The sequence below is a fragment of the Lissotriton helveticus genome, chromosome 2_2 (genome assembly GCF_964261635.1).
Source record: "Lissotriton helveticus chromosome 2_2, aLisHel1.1, whole genome shotgun sequence".
Classification (NCBI taxonomy): Eukaryota; Metazoa; Chordata; class Amphibia; order Caudata; family Salamandridae; genus Lissotriton; species Lissotriton helveticus.
This window is the reverse complement of record NC_136060.1, coordinates 137,754,202-137,780,714: the sequence shown is the minus strand read 5'-3', so window position 1 is coordinate 137,780,714 and position 26,513 is coordinate 137,754,202. Positions and strand designations below refer to the sequence as shown.

General features: G+C 44.9%; 1 protein-coding gene across 1 annotated transcript in view; it reads left to right on the top strand.

The window, feature by feature from the left end:
- Nucleotides 1-26,513, top strand: part of SLC10A4 (solute carrier family 10 member 4) — a 163,706-nt gene that overhangs the window by 31,812 nt on the left and 105,381 nt on the right. Inside the window, exon 2 of the mRNA XM_078678219.1 lies at nt 4,213-4,423. Coding sequence (XP_078534345.1) covers nt 4,213-4,423 — 211 coding nt within the window. The remainder of the gene's footprint in view (nt 1-4,212; nt 4,424-26,513) is intronic.

Sequence of the window (26,513 nt, the reverse complement as noted above, 5' to 3'; positions counted from 1 at the left end):
TCCCTTTAACAAAATCGGCCGCAAACCGTCCCTGGCAAAGAGCTCGGCCACACCCCCAACCCCCTGGGGGGCTGGGCGAGCACTTTACCGGGGCTGGTTTTGGTTTCCAGTCCGGCCCTTTCCATATCGTCGCACTTTTTTTGAGGCAATTGTTATGCTACTGAAAGGTATTATTTTCCAGTTGAAGACTCTTTAAGGGAGATTTGTCCAGGTCCATTGCAGGCCACAGCAAAGGTTTTTTAAACCTTTCAATATATTTTTAAATTAAGAAAAAATAATTCTAAAAGGAAGGGGTGCAGAAAAACGGGGGCCACAAGGGAGGTACAATAAAACAAAATAGTAAATAACAGTGTGCACTTGAGGGAAAATAAGTAGTGTAACAATAGTCGAGCATATTGTATAAAGCAGGGTAATATAGTAATGCAGTAAGTGGGACAATGTGGAATAGAAGGTGAGAGCAGTAATTGATAGCTGTGAAGGCAGTACCAAGTGGTTTTGTGTGGTAAGTAAAGCGAAAGTAGGCTTTGTATCTCGTGAGATTGAGATGTTTGGAGAAGGGATGGTTGAAAATGGTGTGGGGGAAGGGGCAAGGGGAGTGGTAGTTAGGAGTCTACCTGTAAGGCAAGTAGGACTGGGAGTGGAACTTACTATGATTAGGTGGCGGTTGAGGGCAGTGGCAGATTCAATGCTTCTATAAATCTGTCCAAGGTGTACTGTATTTTAAGTAAGTTATACAGGACTTCAGTCTGATTAATACTAGTAGCATGTGCATCCCGATGTATGGGAACCATGTCCACCATATGTGGGAAAGAAATTCAGTGGGCTGACTTCCATGTGAGCAGAATGACTTTGCTTGCAATCATTAGTAGAAGGTCTACTATTTTCTTGTCTGGTGGTGAAAGTGGGGGCTTGAGGTGGCTGGCACGGGATTTTTAAAATGTTTTTCAAAAACACATAGGGGCCTATTTCGATTGCGGGCGGATTGCTCCACCCGCCATCCTTCCATGATTGACTCCCACCACATTAGGATGGCTGTTGGGTCCATGGCGGACGGGAAGACCGTCCACCGCTTTTCCACCAGTCGACACGTCGACCGGGCGGAAAACTGCCACAATATGGTGGCGGTGTCAGGAAGACACCGCCAACCATATCAGGATGCCAGCGGAGAGCAGCCTTTCCATGGCGGCGTTGCTGCCATGGAAAGGCATGCGGTCTTCGTTGTTGGGGGCCGTAGCAGGCCCCCAAGATGTTGGGGTGGTGGGGGGGTGCACATGGGGGGTACCATTGGCATGGACAAGGTGGCAGGCACCGCGCGGTGCCTGTTAACTTGTGCACGCCAATGCAAACTGTGCATTCCCAACATTGTGGCGAGGGGTGCTGTGAGCACTGCCCGCCACAATGCTGGGAATAGGGGATGCAACCGCCATGGTGGCATCCTAATTCCAGGTGCGGGACAGACGTGGATGTACCCATAGTTCTAACCCTTGCTCCGCATTTGGAGTTTGACTGTGCGATTCCCACAGATTGCGATGTTCCCATTCTTTTAGGCAAATTTAATCTTTGTCAGAATCTGAAAAGGAAGCCCTTAATAATTATAGGCGAACTAGCAGAGAGGGCTTATCACACATTGGACATCTCCGGCTGGTTTTTTGTACCCAAGAAATTGAAGGAACTCTAGCCTTGCATAGATTATCGAGTGATGAATATGATCATTATTAAGAACAGATTTCCATTACCACATACCACAGACATATTAGAATGAATTCAAGAAGCATCTGTCCTCATTAAGTTAGAACTTTGTGGGGCATATTATCTAATTTAAATCAAGGGAGGGGCAGTAAGATGACCTTTCATACAACCTTTGGTCACTTTGAGTACTGTGTCATGCCATTTGTTCGGTGGAATGCACCTTCCCGCCTTCAAAGGTTTATAGACTATGATCTTGCAGATTTACTGAACCAATTCATTGTGGTTTACCTAGAAGCTATCCTAATTAGTAGTCTCAGGAAACACATCTGGTAATTCCTGTCTCATCCACATTTTCACTATCTACACTGCAAGCCAGAGAACTGCAAATTTGAGAGAGATAAAATTGATTATCTTGGCCACTGCCTCGCTGCGCAGAGGTTAGCTATGGATCCAAACAAAATATATGCTATTTTGGACTGGCATCACCCCCACGTCTTTTAAAGAATTACAATGTTTCCTTGGTCTGGCAAACTTCTATCTCACGTTTTCTCTGATTTGGACCATAAGAAATTATGTATTTTGTGTACACTAAAGAAGGAGAATGGTATATGTCTTGCCTCCTCTAGGACATGTGGCCACATGCCAGGCATCACACTCTAAGTGTGCGTTGTCAGCAGAGCACAACAACCAGCTTTGCCCCTTGTGCCATCTGGGTGTTGTGCTCACCTGACCTGTGGCTCTTTTTAACCAGCTTTGCCCCCAGTGCCCTCTTGGTATATTGCTCGTCTTTGCTGCACCGCTTTATAACCAGCTCTACCCTGGCTCAACCCCCTATGTGTTCTGTATGTTATGCTTGCCTGCCCTCCTCTGTACTATAACTGCCTCTGCCTCCCTGTGTCTTCTGGTTGTTATGTTCACCTATTTAGCACTACAGTATAGCTGACTCTGCCCAACCCCTTGTCTTATGGGCTTTGTGCCGCTTGCCTTGTCAGTTTGTGCCCCCCATTTCCTTTTGGTGTCGTGCCAGCCTGTTCAATAGAACACAATACCCCCCTCTGCTCTCCGAACCTTGTGCTTCCACATTGTTCAAATACCTGTTCTTCTCCCAGTTTCTTTAGGGTGTTGGGTATAGCCAGCTCTGTCCCAGTGTCTTCCGTTTGTGGTGTTCACATTTGTGGTGTTCACACTTGTCTCAAACCCCTGTCTCTTTTTAGATTTTGTTTTAAGCAGCCTGTACCCTTTAATGGAATAGGTCCTGCTTTAAAAAAAATATTTCCTGTTAGGGAAGATATGGAGGTGTGTGGGGGGTACGGTGAGTGGGACAACTGGCTATTCCCCTCAAAGCCATCCAACACAAATTCCAACATGGACAGATTCCCCTTTGCAAATAAGTTACCACCATATTTGATGCGTTGTTAACTTTTTAATGGTTTGCAACCTCAAAAGGGCTTTTTACATGAGACTCTATCACCAGTTCAATCCCAAATGTCTTAAGTTGTTGTTTGTCTGTTCTACACTGTGCTATTAAAGGCTATGTCAGCTGTGAGTTCTGAGTGTTGTACTCACTTCTGGTCTGGCAATTCGGACTGGACTGTTCCCACTAGAGTAGAGTCAAGACTAATTTGCATATGGCTGGGTCCAAACTGAGGTGACATGGTGTACAAAATAAAGATGGACTTGGCTGCGGCTGGAGTGAGTAATTACCAGTTGCTGAGATTAGTTCAAGCATTCCATCCATTATTGGTTAGTACATTTCTACATGATGCTATAACTCGCTCTTCCCTGTGTCCTCTGGGTGTTTTGTCATAATGTGCTATTTAGCTATAAAATCTGCTCCTTTGTCCTTTGGTTGTTGTGCTCACCTACTCACACTTTAAATGGCTCTGGTATGTGTGTTCATTGGGTATTGTCTTTGTCTGCCCAACACAGAACTATATACATCTCTATCCACTTAGTATTCTGGGTGTTGTGGTTGCCTGTCCCACACAGCAATAAAAAATGCTCATTTGTCTCGCAACATGCTGTAGTTTTCTATGCTCCATGTGTTTTCTGGGTATTGGGCTCACCGGGCCCAGACTGTGTTATAACCGTATCTAACTACTGTGTCTTATGAAAGTTGACCTCACATGCTGGGCACCTTGATATAACTGCCTCTGACCCATTTGTCTTCAGGATCTTTTACTTGCCTGACATACTTTGCACTATAACTGGTTTGGCTCCCTGTACCTTCTTATGAAAGTCATGCACCAAACTACAACTGGCTCAATTCCCTTTTCTGGATGCTATCTTCACCAGTTTTACACCAGACTATAACTGCCTCTCAACCCCCCTGTGTTGTCATGATGTTGCACTTGCCTAACCCGCACCAGGTTATAACCAGTTCTGCTTCCTTTGTCCTCTGGGTGTTGTACTTGCCTGTCCCAGACTGTGTTACAACAGACTCTGATCCTTGTGTCTTCCGAGTGTTGTGTTGACCTGGCCCACATCGCCCTATAACCATTCTGCTCCCTGTGTCCCCCGCAGCATCATCATGACCATCTCGTCCACACTGCTAGCCTTGCTGCTGATGCCACTCTGCCTGTGGGTGTACAGTCGTGCTTGGATCCACACCCCGCTCGTCCAGCTCCTGCCCATGGGTGCCGTCAGCCTCACCCTCTGCAGCACCCTGCTGCCCATCGGTGTGGGGGTTCTCATCCGCTATCGCTACAACAGAGCTGCAGACCTGCTTGTGAAGGTGAGTCCCAGGTAGCACGCACTGCACACACCATGAGTGTGGTGTACCATATAGCATATGTTATATAACACTGCTGCCGTATAAGAAAAGTAACCTACCACAGTGCATACACTGAGGCCCTTTGTGAACATGCCTTCATACATAAACACACCCACATACACATGATCACACACACACACACTCTCTCTCTCTCACGGATGTATGACGGTACAACGCGTGGTATTACCATGCGTACCGTTACAACGCAGGTTTTACAACACAAGTCATTACAACGACTTGCGTTGGAGGGCGCTGGATAGTGAATAGTTTAATTTACTATTCCAACTCCAGTCCCCGTGGATAGTAGGGAAGGTGTTGGATAGTAAATTAAACTATTCCCTATCCTAGAGCGCCTTCCAGCGAAAGTCGTTGTAACGACTTTCGTTGTAAAACCTGCGTGGTAATGGTACCGCGTTGTAAAAGTTTTGTGGTAAAGGATGTTCCCCCTCTCTCTCTGACATGTTGAGAGAAGTCATGCATACAATGCACACATTGCTGCTGCGAAGGAAAACAGACACTCAAAAAACTCATAGAGGTCTGACACATGGTTAATGCAAAAATAGCTAGCCTGCAATAAAAATATTTCAAGTGTGATTCACGTCAACGGACCATTCCTTCGCCATTTGATCAGTTGGAGCACATGATGATAAATTATATACATTTCCACCCTACTTTAAATAAATGTTTTCTCAATGATGTTAGACGAGGAAAGGACACATGTTTAAATTGAAATTCAAGCTAGACACTAACATGCAGGTGCCTAGCACTTGTTGTTGGACAAATTGGAGAAGGCCTTGAGAAGATTATACAGTAGGCGTTGATAGAAAAGCTGACCCTCACTAAGGACTTCATTACGATGCTGGTCAGACCAGCTTCCATGGTCCTATTGGGAGCAGTCGGACCACGCGGTCTCGACAGAAGTTCTGGGTCCGACCACCGGATTACGATGCATCCATCTTACTCCGACCGACCGCTGAAAGACCGCCGACTCCGACAGAATTTCTCTGACCGCCGAGATGGTGGTTGGAGCAAAAGAGCATCCATAGGGCAGTACAGAAGTCTCTGACTGCTGTCTGGAATACGATGTGGGTTTCTGACGACCTGACCGTGGCGGTCTGACCGCTGCCTCGAGTCATTGGGAACAAAGCATTTGGGGTGCCTATTCACCTGAATCCGCTTCTCTCCAGCAGTCTCCTCCGCGGATCCCTTCCTTCGGGTCCCCCTTACACCTGGGCAGCTGAACCCTGATGACTATGATTCAAGTAAATCCTAATGCGGTATGTATCCCAATGGATTGGACTGTGCATATTTCGCCACACTCCAGCAATGGGGTACATGATGCACAAGACATATCCCCACATATGTCATGCATGTGTGAACAATTCACATGTTTTCTATGAGTTTTGTACGTATTTGCAGCAACATATTCAGGGATATGTGCTCCGCTGTAGATTCGACTGATACAGTAGCAGCAGTTGCATCGTAATATGGAAGGAGGGAAGCTTCCCGGCCTCGGCGGTCAGAAAGGGCTTACGAGAATGGCAGTCAGATGGTTGGTGCAACTGGCATCGTAATGAGGTCTACTGTTCTTGCTTGGCTATAACAACTTCAAAATGAGGCTGTGCTACGCTTGAACAATCAGATTAAATGTTCAATCTACACAAAATGGAATACAAGATGACAGGACATTTATAATATGATTCAATGTGCAATAATACATAGGCACACGTTGTACAGATACTCCTTTCATGCCTTGGGAGGGCAGCCCAGACATAATGCCATCTTGCCTTGTAAAACAAACATTGTGTCTTAGAACAGCATACTGAGAACAAACCAGAGTTGGGTGGCATGAATGAATGATATAAATGTTATAAAATGCTACAGCTACCTCCGAGGAGGTGTCCAGGTGCTATACAAAATTATGTGAAGCGCTGAAGACATATGGGTTTCAGCATTTTTAAAAAGCCTTCTGTAGGGATTTTCAAATGAAAGGGTGTTTAAAAAGGAAACCACTCCCCTGTGAGAGGAACTTTACTGCTATGAATATAGATCTACTTTGAAGCAAACTTTAATGTGAGGTGCATGATTCCTCTCTAGTCTGTGAGAGATGTCTTTACTCTGAGGAAAACCATTGTTCAGTGACGTTAAACGCCATTCTGTGTGGGAAAGAGCTGTGCCGTGCAGGAAATACATCGCTTGTGACTGAAGCAACTGTCGTGACCCGACAGTGTGGGCAATGGACAGTGGGGCATTAGGACCCTGTGGGGCCTCAGGCAGAGTGACCAAGACACCGGACACCAGATCCGGTGACGGGGACAGGAAGGGAACACACAATGGCTAGGAGGCAGATGGGGACGGATGTGCGGACCAGCAGCTGCACGAGATACTAACTAGCAGTAATGAGAGATGCCAATAAAGAAGCATGAAACTAACCTGTGTCCCGTGTATGGTGTACCTCCCGGCGCACAGACAGAACACGACAACTGGCGACGAGGATGGGATGAAAGAAACCCCAAGCGTGCCTGGAGGCTTGAGTGCGCTGCGGAAAACGCCCACCGAGTGCCCACCTCGGCGGCGGAATAGCGTTAAACAAAGCGCCTACCGAGTGCCCACCTCGGCGGCGGAAGCGTGTGGCCAAAGAAAACGCCTACCGAGTGCCCACCTCGGCGGCAGAAGCGTGTGGCCAAAGAAAACGCCTACCGAGTGCCCACCTCGGTGGCAGAAGTGAAGGAAATTGCCCTACCTTGATGGGTGACTCAAGCGGTGGACCACGACTCCGGTGAGTGAAATCGCCGCCTAACTGGCCCCCCCCCGCCGAAGAAACGAGCAGAAACAACCGAAATCTCGCTGAAAACGAGATTCCCAGCGGCCATCTTGAAGTCAGGCAATATTGACCAATCCCCTGCGAGGGATCATCGGCGGCCATTTTGAAGTCAGGCAAAGAGCCTGAAACAGCAAGTAAGCACTGACAAGCAACAAACAAGCATTGGCAAGTAACAAACAAACATTGGCAAATACAACAGTTGTAACAAACAAGCATTGGTAAATGCAACAGGAGTAACAAACAAGCATTGGTAAATGCAACAGACGGAACAAACACGCATTGGCAAATGCAACAGACGGAACAAACAAACATTGGCAAAGCAATAGAAGTAACAAATAAGCACTGACAAGCAACAAACAAGCATTGGCAAGCAACAAACAAACATTGGCAAATACAACGGCTGTAACAAAAAGCATTGGCAAATGCAACAGAAGAAACAAACAAGCATTGGCAAATGCAACAGATAGACAATAATGGAGCGGCCATTTTAGGGCCAAATAACGTCGAAAAAGAAGAAAATGAGAAAGGAAAGACGACGAGAAGTAGAAATAAATAAAACAAAAAGCCAGAAATAAGGAGAATAAAGGGGCATATTAAGGACAAGAAAGGACAAAGACGACCAAAGGGACATTTTGAAGGGGACATTCAAGGAAAGGCCATAGGAAAAAGGAGAGCAGCCATTTCAAAGCCAGGCAAAGGGCAAAGAAGAAGAAGAACATAAGACAAGGTGAATAAAGGAGAACGCGAGCAAGAAGAAAAGACGGGAAGAAAAAGAAGATAAAGAAGAATAAAGGATAAATAACGAAAAGAAAAAAAAAGAGCGCACAAGTGGAAAAAGAGCAATAAGGCAAAGGAAGATGATGGTGCAATAAGAAAAGAGATTACGAGAGAATAACAAAATGACAAATAGAGAAAGAGAAAGAAAGAAAGAATATATACACATATAAGAAAAAAGAACAAGAGAGTGGAAGAAGTCGGAGAAGGCTAATTAAAAGACAGAAAAGAGACACAACAATATAAAGAAAAGAAACAAAAGGAGAGAAAGCAGAACAACAAAGAGAAATAAAAGGACAAAGATCGCACAAGGACGAAGAAAGAGCAAAGGAGAAGTTACAAGGCAATAAAGAAAAGAAGAAAGAGGAGTAAAATAACGAGGAAAGAAGGGACCAAAGAAACAGGAAAGAGAAAAGGAGAACATAAAAGAAAAAGAGAGAAAAAGGAGACACAAAGACAACAAAAAAGGGACACAAAAGAGACACAAGAGAAAAGACAAGGAGAGCCTAGAAAAGGCTAAAAGAAAAGGAGAATAACAAAAGAAGAAGAAGAAAAAAAGGACACAAAAGGGACACAAGAGAAAAGGACAAGGAGAGCCTAGAAAAGGCTAAAAGAAAAGGAGAATAACAGAAGAAGAAGAAGGAAAAAAAGGACACAAAAGGGACACAAGAGAAAAGGACAAGGAGAGCCTAGAAAAGGCTAAAAGAAAAGGAGAATAACAGAAGAAGAAGAAGACAAAAGGGACACAAGAGAAAAGGACAAGGAGAGCCTAGAAAAGGCTAAAAGGACAAGGAGAGCCCAGAAAAGGCTAAAAGGACAAGGAGAATAACAGAAGAAGAAGAAGGAAAAAGACACAAAAGGGACACAAGAGAAAAGGACAAGGAGAGCCTAGAAAAGGCCAAAAGGACAAGGAGAGCCTAGAAAAAGGGGTAAAAAGGAGCAACACGGAAAGACATACCGCAGGAGAAAGAGCAAAAAAAAAAAAAAAAAGAAGAAGAAGAAGAAAGGACAAAGACATGCAATGAGCAGAGCGGAGAAGTGCCACCAAGGAAACAAAGGCAAGAGGCACCTCAGGGCCAGGACCAAAGGTGTTGAGACAGAAATAATATAGAGACAAGACAACAAGTCCTCCAAAGAGTCACTGGCGGTGACAAAAGTGAAAGGATAGATGATAACGGCTGCCGACGAACAACAACGAATAACAAGAAATAGATAGCATTTCAAGGACAAAGAAGGCAGGGGAAGAAGAAATGGCAGCGACAACGGCAGCCACATGGACGGTGGAAGATAGAGGACAAGGAAGCGATGGAGACACTAGATTCATGAAGAAATGTAGAATGACAAGTACTCTCTCTCTCTCTCTCTCTCTCTCTCTCTCTCTCTCTCATTAGTTCACCCCCATCAATATAAGTGTGAATGAGGACTATGGTAAATGTGTCACGAACTTTTGTTTGCAACAAGGGGGGAGGTGTCGTGACCCGACAGTGAGGTCAATGGACAGTGGGGCATTAGGACCCTGTGGGGCCTCAGGCAGAGTGACCAAGACACCGGACACCAGATCCGGTGACGGGGACAGGAAGGGAACACACAATGGCTAGGAGGCAGATGGGGACGGATGTGCGGACCAGCAGCTGCACGAGATACTAACTAGCAGTAATGAGAGATGCCAATAAAGAAGCATGAAACTAACCTGTGTCCCGTGTATGGTGTACCTCCCGGCGCACAGACAGAACACGACAGCAACTCTGCTGCAAAAGAGGCAAACAGCTAGAGTGTGAGGTGGACGATTTCCATCTTCCCTTTAGAGTAAGGTGAAAATCTCTAATTCAAGCTCTCCTGTAAGAGACACAGATATACTTACATGAAAGTTCCACTGTAAGATACTAATACTTTATGAACGCTATATTCAGGGCCTCTGGATTTATGCAGTAATAGAGGGACGTTATATGGCAAGAATGATTAATGTGGTTAAGGATGGGCACATTTTGCATCAAAGAAAGACACATTATACGTATACTATATAATTAAAGGGATTCAATGCAACATTTTCAGAGGCACAAAACTCTGCTTTGACGTTTTATATACATTGATGTAAACAAGATCCTTACACTATGGAACATGTATGGGTTTATTACTAAAGAAAGCAACACATTCAAGAGGTCATATTCAAAACGTTATTCACCAGTAATAATGATTTTATCTTGTTTGTAAGCTCATGAATCTTATTTTAAGATTGTCTTTTCTTCCTTTCCTGGCTAAATGGTTGGTGTAAAAAAAAAAGAATCCTGCCTTCGATAGAAAGAAATTCTATTTATGCATATATTTTGTTAAAAAAAAGTTGGGCCTCTTTTATTCTGTGCATTGTGGTTATGTTCTTATGTGTTCACAGTAGAGGCTCATAGAAAATAACTCTTTAAAAAAAACACCCCGATGATTGGTATATTACTAGTAGACTTCTTTACCCTGACTCATAGTCCTCCTCATCCCAGCCCTCACTGCTTGAGGAGAGGCCCGCTCCGAGACATCCCTTCATTCATGTTCCCTAAGTCACAGACATTGCATTGCATACTCGTTTTTTAGGTCGAGCAGAGTAGTCTGCTCGAGACCTATTGCTGCCCGTATTTGGGAATGTAGACACGAGAGGGGCACGAGCGCAGATTTTACCTCGTGGGCGCGCACGGCGCCGTGCCCCTCTCGTGCCTCATATTCCCATGCGCAAACACACTCACACAGCCACACTCACGCATGCGCACATACACAGCCACACGCATACACAGGCACACACACACACTGCATACACACACGCACCCCCCCTTAAACAGACTTACGCGCACACAGACAGACACACGCACAGACACACTCGAACACACACAGACACACGCACGTACCCCCTCCTCCCCCTCCACTCACCGGGCTCTTTCCGCGTGTCCCTCGGCAGCCAGCATTCAGCGTGCAGGGTTCCAGGACGTTCTCCTGGCAGTTCCTTCCTGTGTCTTTGCAGGCCCCGCCCACGTCCCAACGAAGGCTGCCTGACTTCCGCTAGCTCTTTGCCGACTGGTAAGGAGACGTGATGACGCGATGTGACTGGGAGGCACTTTCTTCGTGGAGGTCTTGCCCTTGGCTTTGATATTCATACTTATGCGGTTTGTACTGCCCATTGTGCACATGTAAACAGAATTAAGATCACACAAGAGAAACTGGGCACGGCGTTTTGTTCTCCCGAACGCTGGCTCCCCCGGAGCGCAGACAGGCGTTCATGAGAATGAGTAACGCGGGAACAAAAGTCATGGCCGAGGCACGCGGAGCCCAGCGCGAGCGCTCCCCAGGGCTGACATCATCAGACGGTGAGTAGGTGTCTGGCAATATCAGTCTCCGTCGGGTCGTGCCCCGAGCATCTGGCTTCCATTTCCATTCTTCTGGAATCCGGCGCTTCCGAAAGGACTGCAACCTCCTCGCCAGAAAGCAACCGCAGGGCAGACACATGCACACGCAGAACGCAGAAGCCGTCCCGGGATCCTGTTCATGGACTTAACTTACTTTCTTTCGGCTGTCGATCTCAAACAACTCTTTAGATGCTTTTGATTTAAACAGTGCAGTGTATTCTGATTCTTTAGACTAGGAAGGGTCTCCAGTAGTGGCAAAGCAAGGGTGTCACGTGCCCTCATGCAAGCAGAAATTATGTCCCTGAGTCCAGTTGGACCCGTTCTGCCCCACGCCCTCCTCTGCTGCACTATTAATTTATTTTTTTAATTTCAAAACATTTTATTGGATTTTTTTTTTACATATACGGTACAGAGATAGTGAAGGCAATACTGGTCTTGTTTTAAAAAGCAGGTTCGACACTATAGTAGAACGTTATTAGGTCATCAAAACAAGTTTCAAAAAGGCTGCCTGGTGCCTATGCACAGCTAAAGGCTCCTCCCTCATCAGCTACTTCCAGCTCCTGGCACCTTAGTCTTTGTCTTCTTTCTTCTCATCTTGACATTCTTCACAAGGCTTGTAGTTTGTACCGTCTGAAACTTCCTTTGGTCCTCCTCCTTGGGTTCGCAAGTTTTTGTTCTTCCATCGTGCTTATGGCATTAGTGGGCAGTTTCAAATGATACCACTTGTATCAACTGCTATTTTCTGAAGTAAACGCACTTTGTTTGTGCCTTCTGTGAGTGCAAGCTTAGCAGTGGCGGCTGGTGACATTTGAAAGTGGTAGGGCGTAAAGGAAGGGTCTGAATGTGTGTTGTGTCGCAAGCAAGCCTGATTAACTGAAGGGGAACTGCGGGACCCTCACGCCAAGGAAATTTTGAAGAACAACAAAAAAACAAAAACATAGCATTGTATAACGAAACAGCATAGCATAACAAAACAGAATAAAAGCCATTGTTATTTGTAATATCAATACATGGAAGTCACGTAAATACAACACCTATTGCATTACAAATGCTATAGGTGTCACATTCGCGAAAGTTATAACTATTAGCATTGTAAATAACAAAGCTATTAATTTAGCTATTTTCAAAAACAAAACATAAATAAAAAATCTGTCATTTACAATACCAATAGCTCAAACTTTCCTAATGCGAGACCTATTGCATTGTAAATGCTTGTTGCTTTTATGTCCTAGTGACAGCCTATCGGTACTCTCGTCCTTTACAAAACGGTACGCCAGAATCAAATGGACATATTTCATTAGAGGTGTTTACAACATTGGGACTGTGAGTTAGCACAGGACTAAAACGAGGAGTACTATGACTCACTGTAATGATTTTTAAAAGCATGCAGTGTAGACCAAGTGTCCATCCTCCAAACCTCTTGTGGGAGGTAGTTGTTGCTGTTGTTGAGTAGCATCGTGTATTTCCTGGAGCAGGCTCCTCAACTGTTCCATGTTGCTGGGATATGCCCTGAGAAACCTATCTACTCAAAGTGGAAGTAGATACTTTTTATGTCGAGCCTGGCTAGCACATGCGCTGCTTTGCGAGGCATGCTGTATTGGAGTATGCACTTGAAGCTCCGCCAACTCTCCACCCATATTTGTCATTGGCTTGTGTAATTGTCCTTCGTAAATGCTGGTTTCTGATTTGTAAATAGGCTTGTTAGTCCCTCCTTAGTACCACCTTGTTTTCATTTGAACCTCTCACGAGGATACTCCCTTTTGCATGTGTTGTTGCTCTGTAGGCTTTAATTACAACCTTCGGGCACTATTTCGTTTAATGCTATTTGCATGCCTGCTGTTGCACGCAGGACACACTCTCTTGCAACAGCCTTATTATTTTTTTACATAGCACGGCCCACCACGCTCATAGTGGCAGCCGTGCCTTTCCTTTACTTGCTGTGCCAAACTCGGGCGAATGTTTTTTTTAAAACTATTCATGAATTTTTTTTTTAAATGCCCCATGCCAGCCTTACACTTTAATGCCTGCTGCACCGCTTTTCTTAAGCAAGCTGAGTCTAAGGAAAGGGGTGTGGCTGCCATTAAAGTGAAAGCACGGCATGGGGTGCTTTTACAAAAAAAACATTTGTCAACTTAACAAACAAATGTTTTTTTTTTTTGTAAAAGCGCCACATACCGCGCATTCCCTTTAATGGCGGCCATGCCCTATCTTCAGGCAAGACTCGTCTTAATAAAGCGGGGCGGCCAATATTAAAGTTAAAGCACCGCATTAGCCTTTTTACAAACCAGCATTTGTAATGCAATCAGTGTTGCATTTACGAAACTCACGTAAATGCAAGACCTATTGCATTGCAAATGCTTGTTTTCCTTTATTGGTAGAACCATAGGATACAAATAGCAAATTTGATAAACGGCAATCTTTCGTTCTTTCTCAGTATATCAAGGCTTTTCATATCAAGAGCCATAGTCTTATAATTGCCAGATGTTCCTTCGAATACAGGCAACACAATTCCTTGTGATAAATCCCATCAGGGAAGAAATCAGAGATATGGGCATTATATCACTAGGCACACAACTCACATAACCTTCTAGCGGAGGTGATTGCAATTAGAAATGTAATTTTGGCTCAAAATATCTGCTGATTCCAAAAGTGCAAACAGGATTTCCTGAAGGCCTCAAGTACTATAAAAAGATCCCAAGGAGGGACCAGGTTAAGGCCCACCAATTTTCTAAGCTTAAAACTTTTTTGCAGTCTAGATGCTAAAGGGATTGATTAATTTTGAAATGTCATCACAAGATTTTGAAGACTCGGATCGCTGCCCACTGAGCCGCCAGAGTGGATGGAGCCAAATCTTTTAATACATCATGCCTTAAAATTAATAACATTTGAAGGAGATCACAAGGTGCAGGATGTACATTTTTTCCAAACACCATTTTCCAAATATCTGCAATGAGTATAACTTTGAATGCTTCCTGGAAGATTGAATGCCCATAACCACCTAATTGAAGAATTATTCTGTTGTAGGCCTGATATTTTCAATTTCCACATTGTGAAACGTAGATGGGCTACCTGGACCTGGGATAACATTGGATACTTAAGGGGTGAAGAGTTCAATGGTCAATGGTAAGAGCCCTCTGCAGCCATTGGACTCAACAGTGGGCATCATAAGCAACGAGACCAAATGGAGCTACTAGAGTTTCTGTCACTCTCAACTCCTATATCTACTTTTGGGAAGAAGGGAATTAACGTAAAGACATATAAGATTTTCTGAAGTAAGGGAATTGACAGAACATCTACTGCCCATGCTTTTGGGCACCATGTCTTCATGCAGAACTTGGGCAGGAGAGTAATAAAGTGTAAGGCAAAAAGGTCTAAACATGGATTGCCAGATATAAATATTATCTGATTGAACACCGCCTGGGCTAGATGAAATGACACGAGGTCAGGATGTTTTGACTGAGGCTGTCCACATGAAAACTGCTCTACCACTGAATGTACTTCGCTCTCAGGAAATTCAAATGCTTTCCCACCCAATACTACACACGGTGCTAAGCTGTGTAGTTCTTTGATCTTTATTCCTCCTTGGGAGTTGATATAACGTTTCACCCCTTGATTGTCTGTAACAATTACCACATTCTTGCCCTGCAACTGGAAAGGACGCCCACAGCGTGCTTCATATTCAACTTCTTCCAGTTGGAGGAACGAAATATCTCTGTCTGGGACCAAGTATTTTTCATTTCGATTCCTTGCAGAGTTGCTCTGCACCATCACGAACTTGCATCTGTTGTTAAGAATATGAGGACTGGGAACCGTAAAGGATCACCTTTGTTTAATTTTTCGTTGTACTAGCCACCACTGTAGGCCCTGAACTAAGTGCTGTGTCAGAGGAATCTTCTGCTTGTATTCTTCTGTTTCTGGAAACCAATGATTTTACAAGTAATTTATCAGAGGTTTTAAAAGGTGACAAGCCCATAGTACCACTGCCTTTGTTGCAGCCATCAGTACATGGACCCTCAACCAAGTCTTGGACGACACTCTCTGTAAGAAAAGAAGATCTGATGGTTGAGTTTGCAAAGCTGTAATCCTTGACTCTGGAAGATGTACATAAATGGTCTATGTTTTGAAGGCCACTCCATGAGGAGTCTGGGTTAAGCAGGAAGGAGTTGAGATTTGTGTGCATTCTAGATGAACCTTAGATCTTCCATGCCTTAGCATACTTTCTTCACCTTTTCTCCTTCTTTTAAACAAGAAGAAGCAGACCTCAAACTATCGTCAAGGTACCGAAATAACTAATTGCTGAACACATTCTAACTGTAAGGCTGCAGCAACAGGAGCAAGTACCTTTGTAAAGACTCTTGGGGAGGATGAAAGTCAAAAAGTGAAAATGAAAATGCTGATCTATTGCAAATCGTAGGTAACATTGATTGTTTTTATGAATTGTTGTACAAAAGTAGGTATCTTATAAGTCCAGTGAAACGGGGAAGTCCCCTTGGAAATTAGCGGTATCATAGTCTGAAGAGAGATCATTCTGAATGGCCTGTAGGTGACAACTTTGTTCAATGTCTTTAGATCTAACACTGGACAGAATTTCCTATTTGGGTATGGAACCAGGAATAAAATGGAATAAACTCCATGACCCTTCTGACTTTGGGGTACAGATATCACTGCTCCCTTCTGGACCAAAGACTGAATTTGTTCTACGATTGCTTTTTATATCCCCCTGTGGAAGAGGCGCAGCTCAAAAAAGAGACTTTGGCAGAGTCTATTTGATTTCTTTAAAATAGGTCTCTTTGATAACAGACAGGATACATTTGTCTTGAACCAAACAGCCTGATTGTCTTTTAAAATGTCGTAGCCTTCCCCTTACTTCTTGAACCATATAGTAATGAATTTGGAAGTTAGTCTTGAGCCTGAATTGGTTGCTGTCAGGACTTTTTTTTAACAGCAAAGTCCCTCGGGCCCTGCCACTAAAGGGGTATCAGCTTTATTTAGGTGTTTGCATGAAAGACATTCTCCCTGCCAAAATGCTGAAAGGTTGTACAATCTTCCCTTTCGCAGATTTATGTACTATCTTGTTCAATAAAAGCTTAAGACCGAGGAAGTGGAGATGATGAATTAGAGGTCTTTGCCCAACATCTAATTTCAACAGCTTCATCCACAGTGTTCATCTTCTTGCCACTGCATATCCTACTGCTTTCAAGGCTGACCACAACATATTAAATGACCTTTCTGGAGGAAACTGGGCCAACAGCCCCATATGCCCTAGAGTGGGAGTTGGATCTCCATTCTCCTGCAGTTGAATAAAGATTGGATTGGAAGCCTTTCAACAGTACTTGAGTTGCATAAGTACTTGTTCTTATATGTACACTTGAGGCTGCAAAAGCACTTTCTATTTTTCTATCCACCACATCAGGTAATGTTGAATCTTCCGAAAATAGAGAAGAGATGGAAGCCATTGCAGACAGAATCAAACTCATGTTCACAACTTGAGGAAATTCCTCCTCAAACTTTTCTAAGGGTCATCTGTTATAAAGGAATCTCGAAATGCCTGCCTTATCAATATCTTTCCACTACTTTAGCAAGATATGTTTGATCATATCATGTAAAGGTAGGTCAAACACTGCAGGGCCGCTGTACTGTGGATAAACCGGATCGTCTTCTTGGGATTTTGTTTTGAACCCCATGAATATGTGACAAAAGTTCTTGTAAATGTGCACCTTGCATATTCTTCCCTTTAGGACCACTATCTTGATCATCATCCACATCTTGGGCCAGACATTGTTTGTGGCTCATTTAGGGCTTCATTAATTATAATCTCTAAATCGGTCTTTGAAAGAGTCAATGCCTTCCCCCCTTCTGTTTCAGTGGCTGCATGGTTTCTCTTTTCTGCCCTCCATTATTCTCAGAAGAAAAAGAGGTGCAGAGCTTCTGCTTATGTAGGTTGCTTGGTAGTAAACTCACATCTCGCACAATGAGAGTTTATACTAGGTAACACTGTACTTTCCTTCCTTCTTGTGCATACATCACCGTGCACTGCCACTTTTTCCCCATTATGTATGTATTATATGCTTTCAAATTGTCACTTGGGCTTGAAGTTAACAATGCAAAGTAACACAGGCATGAATAAATGTCCTGAAGATGATCCCTCTATCTTTAAATAGGGATCGAAACGCCGTCGACAATGTATACACTATATGCCTATGACTGTATTATATAACATGTTGCAATAGTGTATTTATGTCTTATCAGTCTGCATGATTATATTGTACGCAGACCTTTTTCGCCTTGCCTGATACTCCCCTTTTTTCTTTATGTCAAAACCTGTCTATATGTGGTAGTAGGACACAGGCTGTGTCCCACTTGAATCTGTATAGATAATCGACGACTAATCAATCTACTGTATATTAAATTCTGTCCGGCTAGACAAAGAATATAGAAATTATTTGATCTATATTTATTCTTTAAGTTTATTCCACACTGTCTGGGGACCACTGTCTTTAGAAATACTCCTCCTCAGCCCAGCACATGATCATGGAGAGTATCCTGGAGCAAAGCACTCTTTCTTCACCAGACCAGAAAGATGAACCACCGGCATAAGTAACAATAAATATGAAAATAACACAGCGTGGATTTACTTATATCACTGTTGGAGACAGAAAGCTATCAGGCTTTTATGGTAGGGAGCAAGGTACTTATAGCCCGTCATTAGGATTTAAAATTAAGCAAGAGTATACAATACAACATCTGTGACTTGGTATAGACAGACATCTGCGTCCAGGGCAGGCCTCTCCTCAAGCAGTAATGACAGGGATAAGGAAGATGGTTGAAGTGGTAATGGTCAAACAAAAGAAGGTTTCTGTTTCCAGATACCTAAGAGCCTTGCTAGAAAACAGCCAGCACACACTGGGGTTGACTGTGAGAACTATGTTTGAAATGTAAAAAAAGGAAAAATTGTTCCTTTTTTAGGTGTCCCCTCACTCACCGGGGTTGCCCCTCGGTGACATGCTTCATCATTGGGGCCATCCCAGTCCTCTACGGGCCGGGGCGTGCTACGACTTGCGAAGTTACGTAGGAGCACTTTAAGGACTATGTGTGGTGCATGTGTATTTGTGGGGAGTGGACTATGTGATATGGGTTAAAAATACCTGCCCAGTGGGTTCTTAATAAACTTTATTCTGACCTCTAGGTGGTAACATTAAAAACGGGGTGGGGAGATAGGCTGCCCTAAACTTAATGTGTCCAGATGTACCTATCCACTCCTAAGTCGACATGTTTCGTGCATACCCCAAGCACTTCTTCGGGACTACACAGGGACCAGCCCTGTGTTCGCCACTCCTTAATTCTTTCAATAAAGGTATAGAAATTAGAAATTAGAAATTAAATTGACTTTTAACTGCAGCAAACTCTACTAAGTGCATGCAATAATACCTACGTATTTTGTTCCATAAAAAACACGTGGTTCTTTTCAATAGACCTAGCTAGGCCCCATGGAGTCGGAGGGGTATCGGTATCCTAGCAACTTTGTGCTCCGGTTACCTCCTGAATTCAGGCACCTACTTGTGTCCCTCCGTTCCGAATGCCAACATTCGGAACGGAGGGACACAAGTAGGTGCCTGAATGCAGGAGGTAACCGGAGCACAAAGTTGCTAGGATACCGATACCCCTCCGACTCCATGGGGCCTAGCTAGGTCTATTGAAAAGAACCACGTGTTTTTTATGGAACAAAATACGTAGGTATTATTGCATGCACTTAGTAGAGTTTGCTGCAGTTAAAAGTCAATTTAATTTCTAATTTCTATACCTTTATTGAAAGAATTAAGGAGTGGCGAACACAGGGCTGGTCCCTGTGTAGTCCCGAAGAAGTGCTTGGGGTATGCACGAAACATGTCGACTTAGGAGTGGATAGGTACATCTGGACACATTAAGTTTAGGGCAGCCTATCTCCCCACCCCGTTTTTAATGTTACCACCTAGAGGTCAGAATAAAGTTTATTAAGAACCCACTGGGCAGGTATTTTTAACCCATATCACATAGTCCACTCCCCACAAATACACATGCACCACACATAGTCCTTAAAGTGCTCCTACGTAACTTCGCAAGTCGTAGCACGCCCCGGCCCGTAGAGGACTGGGATGGCCCCAATGATGAAGCATGTCACCGAGGGGCAACCCCGGTGAGTGAGGGGACACCTAAAAAAGGAACAATTTTTCCTTTTTTTACATTTCAAACATAGTTCTCACAGTCAACCCCAGTGTGTGCTGGCTGTTTTCTAGCAAGGCTCTTAGGTATCTGGAAACAGAAACCTTCTTTTGTTTGACCTATATCTTGGAGGGCGAGCTTAGCTAATAATCCTCTAACCCCTTCCTTATTTATTGAAGTGGTAATGCACATTACATACCTGTGACTAAAAAGAACAACAAGTTTAATTACAAGACCTATAAAAAGAGATATAATATATTTTGAATTCTTCTAAAATCTGAGTGCCATCTTAAAATAACTGCTAGTTTGAGAGCAATGTCTGCTATTTAAGCATTACTTTGCATGAATAGTGGAACAAAGCATTGTCATGACACAAAAATAATTATTTTTGCATTTAAATGTGTTACGTTTTGTTTCACGTGTAAGACAAAAGCCTTCCACCCATTTAATACATTGGCTGAGTATATTAATACCTTTCTAACAACTAAAAACAACCAATGTACAGCTGAGCTGAAAGGTGGTCAATTACAATTTGCAGTGTATGGCACTGCACCAATATGCAGCATTTTAGTAACTTTAGACCTATTTGAGCTAGAAACAAAATATTGTTTTGTAGAAATCTGCATATTATTCACCAGATAGTGGATTCTGCGGCAAGTGCAGCAAGTCCATATTTATGTTGAAATGCAGGCACCACATAATCCCATAATTTCAGTGACTCTGACTATGTGGAAGCTAACTCTGCTGTGAGGGAAGGTTCTTGCGTCAATCCTATTTCGTTTTTAGGTTGAGCCTGGCCAGCGCATGCGCTTCTCTGCAAGGTATGTTGTTCCTAGAATATAGGCATTAAGCACCGCCTATGTTTTCAATTGGCTTCTCTTATTGTCCTTTATAAATGCTCGCTTTCGATTGGTGGATAGACGTACTAGTCTCTCCTTTTGGGATTTCGTATCCGGCAATGAGGACTGCCGCTGTTACATGTGCTTATACACGTCACGTTATTTCCCAAACTTCAAGAGCACTCTTTTTTTGGTTGCCCTGCCTTTGCTCATGTTCCTGTCATGAAATTTCAGCGGCCACTTCATTTTTCAGCTTGGGAGTCACTCTTTATATCTCCCCATGCTGTTCCCCACAACAGTGCATGCCCACCTGCCCCCCTCCCCCTCCATGGTCGCTGCTTTTTTCTGACTGATGGCTAAAATGTGGGCTCTTGTTTGTGTACATGTGACACCTAGCAATTCCAGCACAGCACAGCACACCACTTTGAAAGTAGAAATCATTTTCATTATACCACAGTGTTTTTTAAATGATTGATGATGATTAATTTAGATGGTGAAATAATAAATGTTTAAATTTCTTGGTGCACAGTTTTCTTAGCTTTATTTGGTTTTGTGTTTAAATATAGCCTTTTCCCAGCACAGAGGGATTTTTTAAATCACTCGAGCTGCAATTCAAGGCAGCACAGGATCAATCAATCAATCAAGAAATTTGTAAAGCGCACTACTCACCGTTGAGGGTCTCAAGGCGCAGGGGGGGGGGGGGGTGCTGCTACTGCTCGAAAAGCCAGGTCTTGGGTAGCCTCCTGAAGGTCAGTAGGTCCTGGGTCTGCCGTAGGAGGATGGAAAGGGTATTCCAGGTCTTGGCGGAGAGCTGGGAGGATGATCTGCTGCCGGTGGTCGCTCTTCCGATGCGGAGGACGGTGGCGAGGGCGAGGCCGGCGGAGCGGAGCTGGCGGTTCGGGGTGTAGAAGGTGAGACGTCTGTTGAGGTATGTTGGTCTGGTGTTGTGGAGTGCCTTGTGTGCGTGGTTGAGGAGCTTGAAGGTGATCCTCTTGTTGACGGGAAGCCAGTGCATGTCTCTCAGGTGGGGTGTGATGTGGCTGTGGTGGGGGATGTCGAGGATCAGTCGTGCAGAGGCATTCTGTATGCGTTGTAGACGTTTCAGGAGTTTGGTCGAGGCTTCTGCGTAGAGGGTGTTTCCGTACTCCAGCCTGCTGCTGACGAGGGCCTGGGTGACCGTTCTTGTTTCGTTGAGGATCCACCTGTAGATCTTGAGGAGCATACGGAGGGTGTTGAAGCAGGAGGATGAGACAGAGTTGACTTGCTTGGTCATGGAGAGTGTTGAGTCGAGGATGAACCCCAAGTTGCGTGCGTGGTCGTTGGGTGTCGGTGCTGCTCCTAGTGCAGTCGGCCACCAGGAGTCGTCCCAGGCTGAGGGGGTGGGGCTGAGGATGAGGACCTCCATTTTGTCCGAGTTCAGCTTCAGACGGCTGTTCTTCATTCACTCGGCGACGGCTTTCATTCCTTCGTGGAGGTTGGTTTTGGCGGTGAAGGGGTCCTTGGTGAGGGAGAGGATCAGCTGAGTGTCGTCGGCGTAAGAGATTATGTTGTGGCCGGGCTGACGAGCGACGTGGGTGAGCGGGGCCATGTAGATGTTGAACAATTTTGGGCTTAGGGATGATCCTTGAGGTACGCCGCAGATGATCTCGGAGGCTTTGGAACGGAAAGGGGGGAGGCGGACACTCTGGGTTCTGCCGGTGAGGAAGGAGGTGGTCCAGTCCAGAGCCTAGTCTCGGATCCCTGCGTTGTGGAGGTGTGTGCGTTGGGTGCAGTGGCAGACAGTGTCGAAGGTGGCTGATAGGTCCAGGAGGATGAGGGCCGCGGTTTCGCCGTTGTCCAGCAGGGCCCTGATGTCATCGGTGGCGGCAATGAGGGCAGTTTTGGTGCTGTGGTTGCTGCGGTACCCAGACTGGGATGGGTCCAGGATGTTGTTCTCCTCGAGGTAGAGGGTCAGCTGTCGGTTGATGGTTTTCTCTATGACCTTCGCCGGGAACGGAAGCAGGGAGATGAGCTGGAAGTTCTTGAGGTCCCTCGGATCCGCCTTGGGTTTCTTGAGTAAGGCGTTGATCTCGGCGTGCTTCCAGCTCTACGGGAAGGTCGCTGTCTCGAAGGAGATGTTGATGATCTTGCGAAGATGGGGTGCGATGGTGGCGCTAGCTTTGTTGAAGATGTGATGCGGGCACTGATCTGACGGAGAGCCGGAGTGGATGGTGTTCAAGGTTTTGATGGTGTCGTCGTTGCTTATGTTGGCCCAGGTGAGCAGGGGGTTGGTGTTGGTGGCGTCCGCGGGGTCTGAGGTGTCGGTGCGGTCAGGTTGTTGAAGCTGTTGTGGATGTCTGTGATCTTGCGATGGAAGAAGGTAGCAAGGGAGTCACACAGGTCTTGTGTTGGTGGAATGTCGTTGGAGCTGGGGTTGGAGAGTTCTTTTACGATGTTGAAGAGCTCTTTGTTGTTTTATGCATTGTTGTCGAGGCGAACCTTGAAGGAGGCCCTTTTGGTAGATCTGATGAGGCGATGGTGTCAGCAGATGGCGTTCTTGTGGGCTGCGTAGCTGTCCGGTGTCTGTTCACAGTTCCATTTCTTCTCTAGTTCACGGCAGGTTTGCTTGGAGGCATGGAGGCCTGCTGTGAACCAGCTGACTTTCTTGTTAGTGTGTCTGTTAGAGGGTTTATTGATCGGGGCGAGGTTGCGTGCGGCGGTGTCAGAGTCGGTGGGGTCGGCGGGTGGACTTCGGGCAAGGGTGGTGTTCAGCTGGTCTTCGGTGATTTTGCTCCAGCTGTTAAATGCGGTGATGTATGGTGGGTTTCCGGAAGGTGAAGTGGATGCATCAATGGTCGGTCCAGTGGAGTTTGGTGCTGTGGCTGAAGGAGACGTGGGGGCTTGCAGAGAAGATGGGGTCAAGCGTGTGGCCAGCGGAGTGGGTCGGTGTTGTGACGAGCTGTCTGAGACCAAGGTTGGCGAGGTTGTCAATCAGGGTGTTGGAGTTGGTGTTGTTCTCAGAAAGAACAGTGACATGCTTCATAGTTTACATCGGAAATCTATCACAATGAGATCGGGTTCATTGGCTCGGAAGTGCTGTAACGTCACCCCGCACTACCATGAAATCAAAGGCTCACTGGCAAGTTCTCTTTTTCCTAAAGATTTGTGGTTTCAAGAGGCTAGTGTTAGCGCTTCTTGAGGCTCTACACCCACAGGATAATTCAAGTTTTTGCGCTAGGTACCAGGGAGTTTTGAAGTGGAGGTCGTGCACCAGAACGGCAATCTTTAACTGGATTTGAGCTTCGTAAGGCAACCATTTAAGAGATTTTAGGACTGGGGACATGTGCACATTTCGTTTTTTCCTGTAACCAGTCTGGCTGCAGCATTCAGTGATGCCCTTAGTGGAGCCATGGTGTATTTGGGAAGGCCACAGAGCGTAGTGCTGCCATGGTCTAATCTTGGTAAGACATGCGCTTGAACCACCTGCTTGAAATCAGTTTGTGTAAGGAATGGTTTGATATTTCTAAGTGTCCTCATCAAAAAATGTGTTCCTCTACACATGTTGCTGATATGATTATTCATGTTCAGGTGCTTGTCCAGGGTGATTCCGAGAGATTTGGCTGAGTCTATAATGAGAGGGGTGCAGTTGAAAGCCGTGAGGTGATTCAACCAAAAGTCTAGCTTGGGGATGTAGTTCAGAGGAGAGATGAGAAGGAATTCAGTTTTGGAGATTCATCTTTACAAACATAATTTTGACAATTCTACATCGTCAAGGAATGTTAGAGGTTCGCTTTTAGTTTGTACAATTACCAACCAGTGTAACAAATCTGGATCATCTCCTGCCGTAGGATGGTTTTTCTTTTAATGAAATAGTTCAGGAGGGAGGACACTCCGTTCAATCAGAAAGGGGTAGCAGCAGTGGCCAGCCTCATCTAACAGTATCTAGCTATCCTGAGTAACCATGTGGACTGGTGAGGTTGACCATTTGTGTCAATCTGCATTTACATTGCAATGTTTCATTGCTATTGCCATTCTGGGTGCCATCTCCGGGGGCGATGCCATCTGTGTCAGCTGTAGTTTTTCTGCTTTTGTTCGCCATGATCTACCTGCTGCCTCTGCTGCTTCAATCTCAGTAGAGATCTGTGTGGCTGATGCTTCTCGAGTCTTCTTTATCCAGATATGAGCCCTTACCAGTTCATGAATGGCGGTCTCTCTCCTGTGTCTGTAACGTCATGCTTCACTGCCCAGTTCTCTGCCAATTCCCGTGCTGCCTTGAGGTCAGTAAAGAATTGTGGGATGCCCCTGTCAAGGATTTTCAAGTGGCCAAGAACAAGGTCATAATATTGATGTGCAGCTGTCTGAGCTTACTTTTGATAAATAGGAATGAGTGTCTCTTAAAGTTTGCTACCATCCTGTAGTCCTGAATTAGGAATACTTTGCTATTTTCCACTGACAGTGGACCACCTTGTTTTGGCCTTCGAAACAAGTGATCAAAGTCTCTGTAGTTGAGTAAGCAAAGTTATCTTCTTTGTGAATGTTTCTTCCTTTGGAGTGTCCAAGTATTTGCCTGAAACAAGAGAGGCTGCAACTGTTATCTTATATTGGTGCTATTCACAGTACCTTATTTGTAGGCACAGCCTGTCTCCACTAAAGCAAAGGTTTGGGTGCCAGTTTTCAAATATCAGTTTCTCCTGGTACTTTCACCTAGAGTATGTTTCCAAGTGAGTATGTAATCCTTTGGTGCATCATTTCAGCTGGGTATTTGGTGTTCTGTAGCATTTGCTGGACCTTCGCTAGAAATGTGCAGCTTTCTGGGGGGTAGGGGTGATACCAGCTTCTTGTTAATAGGTCAGGTACCAACAATATATGAAAGTGTTTCACTTTGTATCAGACCCCTTGTGGTCAAAGAATTCTGGCTTTTTTTTTGCATTTGTGCGGTTGATTGACCCGGCTATGAAAAATCTATGTATATACATTAAAACACAAAATAACTAAAAAGAAAGACTTTTGATTAGCAATGTAAATTAAATATACTTTTAAAAATATAAACTAATACGCAAACAGATAGAGGGTGAGGTGTTAACGAGGGTGTACATTTTCCACCATAAATAGAGGAGAAAATGCATCATCCTTGAACATAGTTTTCAGCATCCTCTCGATATATTGGGGCATACCTCCGGTGTTTGCCAATTTCGGCAGACCGAAATTATGGAGGTCGCACCATCACGAACGCGCCCCAAAATCCTCATTTTTCTGACGACTAACTCCAAACCCTTTCTCTAGGCACTGCATTTTCTTCTTTTCTCTATGTTTTTATTTTCCGTCTCTGCCATATCTAGTCATTCGCTATGCTTGTCCACCCTTTCCTTTTTGCTCATTCAATCAGACATGGTGTCAAACTTTTAATTAATAGTTTGGAAGCTTTTCTTCATGTCAAGAAGTAGCGCATTGATGTCATCCTTTTTGAGTTCTCCCTCCTACTTCTTTCGCAGGGACCTGGCAGTCGTTCCTCAGAGTGGTTTACAGATTGTTTCGACCTTCAAATGTCAACTTGTGCTGTTTATTGTCCGCTTTGACCAATTTGCATTGTTTCTGTGTAGTCTTCTTAGCGCCTAGTGTTCATAAAGTGCCCATAATACAGCGTTGTTTGTCCAGGTCTCCCATTGTTTATTATTTATGTTTTGTTTTAATCAACACGTGATTGGCACCTGAAATCCCATGCAAAGGGCCCATGAATTGCGTGGAGACCCGGGCCCGCACAATGCTCCACTCCCACAACCTACCCTCCATGCTTAAACCCCGGTGAAGACAAAAGTAAGGATGAGCCCCTTTGAGCCACCTCCGCAGGGGCCACACATATTGCTTAGCTTAGAGCGGGCCAATCACATACAGCGTGACCCACTGGAGCCGGAGCCAGACGTTCTCCTAGGCCCTCAAATAGGGCTGCAGCACCACAGGCACCATCTGACCCAAAGCCCGCCTCCAGGCCCCATGGCTCTCCACTCACCGCGCGGGTGGCCACCTCTGCCACTGAGTCCTCGGTGCACATGCCT